Source organism: Mus caroli, unplaced genomic scaffold (assembly GCF_978045245.1).
Source record: "Mus caroli unplaced genomic scaffold, Mus_caroli_1 scaffold_4, whole genome shotgun sequence".
In the NCBI taxonomy this organism is placed as follows: Eukaryota; Metazoa; Chordata; class Mammalia; order Rodentia; family Muridae; genus Mus; species Mus caroli.
Window position 1 is genome coordinate 151,521,595 of NW_028227259.1, and position 12,025 is coordinate 151,533,619.

Consider the following 12,025-nt stretch of genomic DNA (forward strand, 5'->3'; position numbering starts at 1 on the left):
CCCAGAACTGTTCTGAATGGGGACAAGACATTTGCAGACCACAATAGCATGTTGTGGTGTTCAAAGGATGGACAGCCTCCTTACTTCAAGGGCTTGCCCCTCTCTTAAATAGAGCACTGAAGCCAGGGGTGGTGTAGGAAGTGGGAAGATCAGGAGTTCAAAGCCAGTCTGGGCTGCACACTGAGACCTTATCTTAAGGAAAGAAAAACCTTGCTGTTGGCTTTAAGCATCTTCAATTAGGAGCTGAGGCCACTGGGAGCTAATTACTATGCTAATTACTATTTGTGTGAGTTAGCTCTGGGGTCCTGGGGCAAACTTTCCCTGTATCACTCCATCTGATCCACCAGCATCGCAGCTCCCCACCCCCGCTCCCTATGCTGCCTTAACTGAAGGAATCCCAAGTGCTCTGCCATCATGGTTGCTCTGTATTTTTTCATCTGAAAAATAATGTAAAATTAAAAGCAGCATAGCGGCAGGAGTGGTGGCACACATGGGTGGCAGAGACAGACATAGATGTCTGTGTATTCAAGGGCAACCTGGACTACAGAGGGCCAGCCAGGTCTATATAGTAAAACTCTGTCTCAGGAAAAAAAAATCCGTTAATCTTCTAGAACACAACTGCTTGTGCAGTGTTGCAAAAGAGAGAGAAAGAAAGAGCCCATGGAGCCTGTATCTTCACTGGACAAAGAGCCCACACTGAAATGTCCCACAAGAGGCCTGAGGAGGTAGGAATGGGGCAGGGGTGGAGGCCCAGGCAAAGAGCAGCACAAGACAGCTCTTGAGTTGTGTGCTTCTGGGTTTGTGTTCCTGTTTCAGTCACTTCTCTGAGAAAATGGGTGGGACCACTCTGCTCTTGACTTTGCCATGCAGGCTGACTGTGTGATCCAGGATGATGACCCTCGGGGAACCTAGAGTGTCTCCCAGTGTTAGGAGCTATGACGATAGGACCACAAATGCCACCAAGGCTCCAAGTGGGGTGACAAGCAAGTGCAGAAATGGCTCTCGTGGGCCCCCAGTTTTGCCAGTCACAAACACATCAAGTGTCTGTGTTCATATCAACACACAGGCCAACCTCTGTGAGTGCCTGAGATAGGGCATGTGGAAGTCCATAGGGAAGGGCCTCCGTGGTCACTCCTGACCATGGTCACTCCTGACAGGCCCCTCTGTGGCTGCATACTGCCTCAGCTTCGTAAATCCGAGTCATCCACAGGGAAAACGGCAGCCTAGCAATGTGCAGCAGGCAGCTTAGTGGGTGCCAACCCTGAGCCTGTGGCACTGTCTGAGCCCCCAAAGACACAAGGTTCTACATGCAGCCACCTCTGCAGTCACAGGAAGGAAAACAGGGTGCGCGGTACATGTAGCACCGTGTCTGCAAACATGAGGCCTGTGGGTAATGAGATCAAACGAGTAGAAACCAGAGAGCTTATGTTGAGGGCACCTCTAATGCCTACACGCCACCAACTATGAACCAATAGCCAACTGGTCTGACAGTTTTTGTTTTTTGTTTTTGTTTTTGTTTGTTTGGTTGGTTGGTTGGTTGGTTTTTCGAGACAGGGTTTCTCTGTGTAGCCCTGGCTGTCCTGGAACTCATTTTGTAGACCAGGCTGGCCTCAAACTCAGAAATCCGCCTGCCTCTGCCTCCCAAGTGCTGGGATTAAAGGCGTGCGCCACCATGCCCAGCGCCGGTCTGACAGTTTACATCTGCATAAACCAACGTCATCCTCAGCAGCCACCCTGGCTGTATGTGATTATCTATTTTCAGATTTTAATTCATTCACATGAGATAACATTTTTTTTTAAAAGTTGTTCCTTGCTTAGACTAGCCAGTGTTCTTAACTGCCGAGCCACCGCCCCAGCTCAGAGGTATGGGCTTTCATTCCCCTTCAAAAGCTCATAGTATTAGAACCAGAAATAAAACCCAGGACATTTAGTCAGCAAGGTGCCAAGTGCTTGCAATCAAAAGATATAGGAGGATGAGGCAGGAGGATTGTGAGTTCAAAGCTACATACTGAGTTTGAGGTTAGCCTGGGAAAAATTTGGAGACACAGGGTTTTTTTTTTTAATTATTATTATTATTATTCCCAAGTCAAAATACTCTTTGTAGTTCTTCCAGGTCTGTGTTAAAAAGTCCTAAGTACCTGCCTTTGGTGACCCCAGAAACGAGCGGGAGCCCACTAGGTCCCCAAGCACTGCCTCGGGACGCAGGAAGTGCCCAGGAGGCAGCCACACTTACCTCTTACATTCACTGTGAACAGTACTGTGTAGTTGGCAGCTTCACTCTGAATATGGAGTAGGTATTCTCCTGCCTGGGTCTCTGTCACGTTCAAGATGGCCATGGAAACGATTCCTCTGCGGAATGAGAAAGAGGACTGGATCCTCTGGAAAACACTCAGGAGCAACAGCATCAGCTTCTCCATGAGTCAAGAGGGTGGGCGCTGTCTTCAAAGCTATGGCTAAGGGCTGCTCTGTGCAGAACCCGGCTCTGGTCCAGCACCCAGGCTCATCTTGGGCACAATCAGCTCTGCTGTGACTTGTACCTAACACCCACCCTCAGAAGTGAGATTTGGCTCAGTAGTAGAAGAGGGCTATAGCAGTGAGAAAAGCCGCAATTTTACAAGGTTATGGGGCACTATTAGTTGTTATAAACATTTTGTACAGATGGATCTCATGCCCAATAACAAAATACTTATTTTGTCAGGGCATATCAAGGTTACAAATTACATATGTAAATTTATATGTATATCAACCTTTAAAGTTAAATTATTTTAAATATTTATATGTATTTATGTATATAAATATTCATTTATTCTTCTTGTATGCGTACGAGTGTTTTGCCTGCACATATCTATGTGCATCACTTGCACGCAGTGTCCATGGAGGCCATCAGATCTCCTGGGACTGAAGTCACAGACGGTGGCGAGTGGCAGTGTGGGTGCTGGGAAACCCAACCCGAATCCACTGGAAGAGCCGCCCGTGTGCTTAACCACTGAGCCATCTCTCCGGTGCCTTGGGTTTTATTTCTCAGAGCAGCATTGGGTCTGCCCACGTCACCACACACCCTTGGTGTTATCGTTATCGTGTGCAGGTCTAGTTTGTGCTAACAGAAGAAGAGAGATGGGTTCATCACCACCAGCTGGCGTCTACAGATGCCATTAATGTCTCTTTTTGGGCAGCACCTCCTACACGTGACAGATACACAGCGTCACGTGTCCATATCCTAATCCTACGTGAGTTCATTACTTCAGCAGAGAGAAGTCAAAACACACACGGATGGATTCTCAGTCAGGCCCCGTGGTGCATGCCTATAAACAATCTCAGCATCCCTTGCACAGAAGCAAGAGAATCTTGAATTTAGGGAAAAGCAAAAACAAAACCAAACAAGGGCAGGAGTCCAAATGAACTCCATTTTATGTGGGCAATTTGGCTCTGAGACCAGTTTGGTCTGTGCCCACCCTCACCTGTTTTGTAAATCAAAATGCGGCTGGCAGCCCAGGGAGCTGTGCTTAAAGACCCAGAGGCAGGAAAGGTCCCCTGGGGTGGCGAGCTGCACTTGCAGGGTGATGGACCCAGACTCGGCCACCTCCACGGTGGCCGCTTCATATACCATCCCTTCACTCTGGCGCCTCGGGGTACACTGGAGGTCTTCCGGGGATCCTCGCACCTGTGAGGTAGAGGGAACAACATGGAGTCAGCTTTTTTAGCATTGAACCTGTTTGCATATCTGCTGATATTCTGCCTCTATGGTGGTTTGAATGAAAGGGACCCTCAAAGGCTCATAGGGAATGGCACTATTAGGAGGTATGGCCTTGTTGGAGTAGGTGTGGCCTTGTGGTATATCACTAGGGATGGGCTTTGAGGTTTCAGATCCCGGCATAGAACTCTCAGCTCCTTCTCCAGTTCCATGTCTGCCTGTGTGCTACCATGCTTCCCACCAGGCTGATAATGGACTGAGCTTCTAAAACTGTAAGCCAGCCCAATTAAATGTTGTCCTTTATAAGAGTTGCCGTGGCCATGGTGTCTCTTCACAGCAATGAAACCCTAACTAGGATAGCTATCCAACTCAGCTGGTATCTACTAGGAAGGTGCCACTGAGCTGGAGAGATGGCTCAGTGGTTAAAAGCACTGGATGCTCTTCTAGAAGAGCCTTTTTCAACTCCCAGAAATTGTACCTAACAACTGTCTGTACCTCTTGTTCCAAGATGTCTGATGTCTTACTCAGTAACTACAGTGGTAGAATACTGTGTGGCTGAGCAAGGACCCCGGTTCCAAACCCAGTACTGGAGCAAAAGAGGCATGAACAGAAAAACCAAAGGGCTCAAGGGTAAGCTCAACCACATGGCACATGCTGGGCACACATGGAACCAAAGGGCTGGTGGAGAAGCTCAACCACACAGCACACACCCAGTGCGCATAGACCCCTGAAGAAATGCAAAACACAGGAGGGTTGAACAGGCACAGGTCAGGGAAGGGCAGTCCAAATGAAAGTGATCAAGCAGAAGCAAAAGGGAAGGCTAGAAAGTGGGAGGTCCCTCTGGTGTGGGTAAGAGTCCATGCCCAGGGAGGGCTGTAAGCATTCAGTGGGAAGGCAGGGGGTGTGGAAGAGCCTGAACCCTGTGCCTTCTCTGCTGGAAGAACAGCTAAATACAGAAACCCATCAGTCCAAGGGGCTTATGTCACAGGATATTTGATCACACTGTAAACCCCAAGATTGTGTTGTTTACTAGAAAAACCTGTTTCTAGTTGTGATGTGGCTCAGCCTTAGCACACACCTTTAATCCTTCTGGCTGGAATATAGACACACCCTTAGTATACACCTTTAATCCCAAACAATGAAGCTAAAGTTAGTTTGTAGAAGGAAGCACCCATGTTTGAAAGTGATGTCTAGGGGCTAGTGAGATGGCTTAGTGGTTAACAGCACTGACTGCTCTTCCAAAGGTCCTGAGTTCAAATCCCAGCATCCACATGGTGGCTCACAACCATCCATAATGAGATCTGACACCCTTTTCTGGTACGTCTGAAGACAGCTACAGTGTACTTAGATATAATAATAAATAAAATCTTTGGGCCAAAGCGAGCCACAACCATATGTACTCATATACATAAAATAAATAAATAAAGAGGAGAAAGTGATGTCTAATTGAGTTGGCAGACAAAGGGATGAATCAGAGAAAGATCTGACAGAATAGCATACACTTTAACTCTCATGAGAAGAGAGAGAGAAGAGGAGAAAAGGCAGTTTTACCAGGACAGTTGTATAGAACAGAGAGAACAAACTAGACACAGGTGAAGACAGAATGATCCAGGTAGTGAGAAGGAGCCAAAAGGTTAGACCATGTTTCCAAAGTTAGAATGAGGCCAAGCAGAGCTGAAAGAAGCTAGTTTGAATCAGTCTCCTAGGAGAGGAGTTTGAGCCAGAACAGCTGAGTTGACCACACTGGCTGCAACACTAAGAGATCTGCCTGCCTCTGCCTTTGCTGGGATTAAAGTCAGGCACCACTACACCTAGCTTCCATTTGTTTTGAGACAAGACTTCTCTATGTAACCACAGCGAAGCTATATGATCTTTGTTGAGGTTAGGTTTGGTCTGTTGCTATGTATTGTAATGCTGAATTCTGTAGGTCTAGACACATGAGTAAATTCTTAGGTTTAATGGCCTTTGTTATGCAAACCTTGCTCCTTAATTTAAAACTGTTGAGGTTTGGTCTGTTGCTATGTATTGTAATGCTACATACTGGGTTTGGTCTGTTGCTATGTATTGGAATGCTACATAATAATAAGAGATCCTCCTATAGATCAAGTGACACTATGTAACCTTGCCCCAAAGTCTTCTGTGATTGGTCAGTAAAGATACCTACAGCCTATAGCTGGGCAGCAGAGAGATGGGCGGAGTTTCAAATGCCAGGCTTGGGATCTGAGGCAGGAGACCACAAGGGAAAGAAGAAGTTGGAGAGGGAAGACATCATAGAGTAGATGAATCATGAAAACATGGCCAGGAGGGTGGGCCAACTGGAGTAAGAGTGGCCCAGGCAGAACATGACAAATTATAACTTGGGGTTATTGTTGGGGAAATAGATTCTAGCAGCTTAGAGGGAAGCTATCTGCCCAGCTCTAATGCTTTAGAAGTTTATCATAAATATTTAAAGGTTTTGTTCTTTTATCTGGGAACTGAATGATCAAAGGTGGGGTCAAAAGCCCTGATTGATGAGTAAATATTATCTACAACAGATCTTTTTCTTTTTTCTCTTTTTGTAATGTTGGGGATCAAGGGTGGCCTTGTCCATGTTACCTGGGAGGCACTTTTTCATCAAACCTCCCCTTGTGCAAGGCTTCTGGATATGACCAAATAGCCCAACATATCTGCAGCCATCATAAGGGCCAAAAAGTCATAAAAAAATAAATTAATTAAATAAAATAAAATAAAACAAAGGGCTGGAGAGATGGCTCAGTGGTTAAGAGCACTGACTGCTCTTCTAGAAGTCCTGAGTTCAATTCCCAGCAACCATCTGTAATGGGATCTGATGCCCTCTTCTGGTGTGTCTGAAGACAGCAACAGTGTACTCACATACATAAAATAAATAAATAAATTTTAAAAAGATAAAACAAATTAAAATGATCCAATTTTAATCTAAAAAGAAAAGAAAGGAAAAGAAAAGAGATTAGAAAGCCAGGTCAGTGGTTAAGAGCACTGGCAGCTCTCACAGGACCTAGGTTCGATTCTCAACACATACATGGTGGCTCACAACCATCTGTGACTTCATTCTCCAGGGATTCAATACCCTCTTTTAAAAAAAAAAAATACAACCACTCTGGAAATCAGTCTGGCGGTTCCTCAGAAAATTGGACATAGTACTACCAGAGGATCCCGCAATACCTCTCCTGGGCATATATCCAGAAGATGTCCCAACCGGTAAGAAGGACACATGCTCCACTATGTTCATAGCAGCCTTATTTATAATAGCCAGAAGCTGGAAAGAACCCAGATGCCCCTCCACAGAGGAATGGATACAGAAAATGTGGTACATTTACACAATGGAGTACTACTCAGCTATTAAAAGGAATGAATTTATGAAATTCCTAGGCAAATGGATGGACCTAGAGGGCATCATCCTGAGTGAGGTAACACAATCACAAAGGAACTCACACAATATGTACTCACTGATAAGTGGCTATTAGCCCAGAAACTTAGGATACCCAAGCTATAAGATACAATTTGCTAAACGTATGAAACTCAAGAAGAATGAAGACCAAAGTGTGGACACTGTGCCCCTTCTTAGAATTGGGAACAAAACACCCATGGAAGGATTTACAGAGACAAAGTTTGGAACTGTGATGAAAGGATGGACCATCTAGAGACTGCCATATCCAGGGATCCATCCCATAATCAGCTTCCAAACGCTGACACCACTGCATACACTAGCAAGATTTAACTGAAAGGACCCAGATATAGCTGTCTCTTGTGAGACTATGCTGGGGCCTAGCAAACACAGGAGTGGATGTTCACTGTCAGCTATTGGATGGATCACAGGGCTCCCAATGGAGAAGCTAGAGAAAGTACCCAAGGAGCTAAAGGGATCTGCAATCCTATAGGTGGAACAACATTATGAACTAACCAGTACCCGGGAGCTCTTGACTCTAGCTGCATATGTATCAAAAGATGGCCTAGTCGGCCATCACTGGAAAGAGAGGCCCATTGGACACACAAACTTTATATGCCCCAGTACAGGGGAACGCCAGGGCCAAAAAGTGGGAGTGGGTGGGTAGAGGAGTGGTAGGGAGGGTATGAAGGACTTTTGGGATAGCATTGGAAATGTAAATGAGGAAAATACCTAATAAAATATTTTAAAAAAATAAAAAAAGGTTTATTTATTATTATACATAAGTACCCTGTAGCTGGCTTCAGATGCACCAGAAGAGGACATCAGATCTCATTATGGGTAGTTGTGAGCCACCATGTGGTTGCTGGGATTTGAACTCAGGACCTTCAGAAGAGCAGGTAGTGCTCTTACCCACTGAGCCATCTCCCCAGCCCCTCAATACCCTCTTTTGAGGTTCATGGGCACCAGGAAGACACATGGTGCATATATATACATATATATAGGCAAAATATTCATTATGTACAAAATAAATCTAAAAAAATTTAATGGTCCATTTTTTTTTTCAAAAACATAGAGTGGCCCTCAAATACACATGAAGATTTTGAAATCCACACAAATGAAAACACTTCTCATCTCCGAGACTGGCAAACACTGAAAAGTCTGCCCACACATTCTGATAGTGAGGCTTTGAGGAAGTGTGCACGCTCACACACGGCTATGGGAATTCACACCCAACGAGCCTCTGGAGGGAAAATCAGCAGCACACCTAAGAACCTCGAATGTGCACATGCCGTCTGAGCTAGCACTTACAGAAATATGTGCGATAAAAACCACATGTGTGTACATATCTATTTTCTTACATTGGAAAGGTACTTAAAAGTTGAAACTACAGTACCACACAATACTCTTATATCCACACTGAAATGCTGCTATGCTGTGACCTGCAAGCTCTGGACTCAACCTGTCCTGGGGCGACCAGAAAATGAATATAAAGCAAACTCCCAGACATCCACGAAGAAGAGCTGGGGTCGGGTGGGACATGCAGTCTGATGGAGACTCACCAGCTGCCTGATGCTTACTATATACAGTGTTTACTATGTACAGCTCAACAAGGAGGCAGGTTAGCTGATTTGGGTAGGGGGTCAGTTGGAGGGGAGCAATTTCAGGCTACAGTCACCCAGGAGGAAGACGTTATGGTTGATACTTTCTGGACATCCGTACTCAGACCTTGCCTTTCCCCTGAGGCTGACCTGGCGAAGGAATTACCATTCCCACAAGTCCCTGAAACGATAGTGTTCCTGTCAACCAACCACACACATTCACTTAGGACTTCATTTGTTCTCCACACTATTATATACTAAAATGCCTTAATTGTTGATAAGTCAGATCGTTACACTGCCAATACTTATTTAAAAATTAAAACCAATAATGCTTCTGCCAGGAAGGCATGGTGACATACATCTTTAATCCCAGCACTTGGAAGGCAGAGGCAGGCAGATTTCTGAGTTCAAGGCCAGCCTGGTCTACAGAGTGAGTTCCAGGACAGCCAGAGCTACACAGAGAAACCCTGTCTCAAAAAAACAGAACAGTTTCTGCCATGAAAAAAAATGTTTTATATTGAGGTATTATGTATGTATACATATATATATATTGCTATTGAAGCCCACTTCATATTGCTTTTAAAATTCAAGATTATTTGTAATCTCTGATAGTTGGGGGTGGGCAAGCCATAGCATTATATATACTTTTCTATCTCTGTGAAAGAAAACAGTTAATGAATCCTAAACTAGAAATGTCTGTAGAGTTGGCTGATCTGTCCTTATTTGCTGTATAGACACTTCTGTATCATGTAAGCGTCCTTCATTTGAGTACATTCACTAAACACATATTTGAAGAAGTAGACAGGTGGGAATAACCATGTTAGATGACTAGTATCAAAGAGCGGTGGCCGGAGAGCTAGCTCAGTGGTTAAGATACCTGGCTGTTCTTCAAGGGGACCCGAGTTCAGTCCCCAGAACCTACATGGCAGCTCAGAGCCTTCTGGAATTCAAGTAACAGGGGAGTCAGTGTCCTCTTCTGACCCTTGTGGACACCATGCATGCATATGGTTTACAGAGATACATATAGACAAAAACACCCATACATATAAAATTAATAATAATAATAATAATGACAATGATATTTTAAAAGAGAGAGCAATGGGGGTTAGAGAATTGGCTCCGTGGTTAGAGCTCTGGTTGCTCTTGCAGAGCAGCCAGGTTCAATTCCCAGCACTGACATGATGGCTCAGACTAACACTCAGTGCTGGAGTTCAATCCATGGCCTCTCACCCTCCGGGAAGTGGTTGATGACATGGTAGCAAGGACGTTGGCAGTATAGTCTTTGGAACAGTAAAGGGATAGAAGTGCCCACTTAGCCATGGCAGGTTTCACTAGCCTATGAAGTCTAGCCTCCAGGGCAGAACAGAGGTGCTCACGTTACTTTACCATTCGGTACGACGATGGCTTTCCCGCTGATGAGCCATTGTTCTCATGACTGATTAAAACACACTTGATCACAGGCAGATCTTGGTTTGTAACGGTCTCAAGAATCATTACTGACAAAACAACTGTAAAACAAAGCAAAACAAAAAAAATAATGACGTTGGTACGGGCACACTGTAGGGAGAAAAATCAGCATATGTCTTACCACAGAACAAGAGAACGAAATGCAAGCAGGGGGGTGGAAGGGGGAACGAATGGGTGAAGTGAGTGCAGGAAGGAAAATTTCATGAAAGCTGTTGTAGCTCTGAATGACAGCAGGGCATCCCATGGAGCTAGCTGTAGCCATGGCAATGTTCTCCCTCTGTGCTGTCCAACATGGTGGCCACCACCTACAAGTGGCTGTTAAGCGTTTGCAGTGGGACTGGTGAAACTGAGAGAGAAACTTAGGTTGCTAATTCTGGGATCCCGTAGTGGACAGTTCCCTCTCCTCTCCTCTCCTCTCCTCTCCTCTCCTCTCCTCTCCTCTCCTCTCCTCTCCTCTCTCCTCTCTCCCTCTCCCTCTCCCTCTCCCTCTCCCTCTCCCTCTCCCTCTCCCTCTCCCTCTCTCTCTCCGCTTCTTCTTCTATTAGAGAACACACCAAAGACCTCAGAAATGCATGCTAGGTGACTCCTCTATCAATAAGTACTTTCCAGGGAGGTACATCCAACCCTAAGCCCTCAAGCTTAGGTATTTTTAGAGCCTTTGGAGGTATTTGCTTATTTCGTTTTAATTAATTTTGAGCTAGCACACAAAGCGATATGTTTCATTATGGTACTTTTCATGTTGCACTTCATTTAAGCTTCTTGGTTAAATAAATGCAAATATCCCAGTGTTCATAGCAATATTTTGACAAAAAAAAAAAAGCTCTATACAAAGACCACCAGAATCAAATTTATTCACCGACCCAGTGGCTCTTATACTGCCTTTAGCAGTGAGGGACTACTCAAGAGTGTGTTCTTGTCATTCAGAATATCTTTTACTGGCCCTTGAGTGATAGATCTAATAGAGGCAGGAAATAGTGTATGTGCCCAGCCAATTCTGTCCCTTGTAATCTCAGAGCCTCTGGGATATTAGTTCCCTTCTCATCACAGTCTCTAGCATTTTTACTCTCCACTCTTTTAAAAATGTGATTTTGCCAAGTGTGGTGAGGCATGTCTTTAAGGTTTATTTATTTATTTTATGCATATGAGTACGCTGTTGCTTTCTTCAGACACACCAGAAGAGGGCATCAGATCCCATTACAGATGTTTGTGAGCCACCATGTGGGTGCTGGGAACTAAACTCAGGAACTCTGGAAGAACAGGCAGTGCTCTTAGCTGCTGAGCTGGTACGTGTCTTGTCTTTAATCCCAAATTCCTTTCATTTCAACCCTGCCTGGTCTTTATAGCATGATCTAGGCCAGCCAAGGTTATCTAGTGAGACCCTGTCTCAAAAAACCAAACCAACCAATCAATTATAGCAACCATGATGCCTTTATGGTCTAATTCACTTAAATTGACTATGTTAGAGCATTTAACTTAGGTGATGGGTATAATGTGTTAAAGCTCGACCTGTACAAGCACCCCAACACACACACTCAAATCGATTGTGAGCTTTTCTTTTATCATCCAAAGTTTCCTGCTTCAAACAGGTTGCCGTCCTCAGATATACGCAACTACACATGGGATTCCAGCTGCATTCTCAACATCTGCTATAACAAGACCACCAGTCTTTCTGCTATTTGAAATTGTATCATCATTGCATCTGTGTGTGGGCCACAGGTCAGGTAGCTGAGCTAGTGTGGTACCCACTTTTACCAGCTGAGTCATCTTCTGCCTATAAGACTTTCCCTCTTCCTGGAGCATACTACCTTAGGATAGACAGTGTCTCCTCTTTGTTTCTTTGTTTCTTTGTTGTTTTACTGTGGT

The 12,025-nt window shown here is 44.8% G+C and overlaps 1 protein-coding gene across 1 annotated transcript in view; it reads right to left on the bottom strand.

Moving 5' to 3' along the window:
• Positions 1-12,025, bottom strand: part of Flt3 (fms related receptor tyrosine kinase 3) — a 70,004-nt gene that overhangs the window by 40,946 nt on the left and 17,033 nt on the right. The window contains exons 2-4 of the mRNA XM_021162840.2: positions 10,082-10,203; positions 3,459-3,661; positions 2,234-2,349 (exon numbers count right to left, since the gene is read on the bottom strand). Of these exons, the coding sequence (XP_021018499.1) occupies positions 2,234-2,349; positions 3,459-3,661; positions 10,082-10,203 (441 nt within the window). The remainder of the gene's footprint in view (positions 1-2,233; positions 2,350-3,458; positions 3,662-10,081; positions 10,204-12,025) is intronic.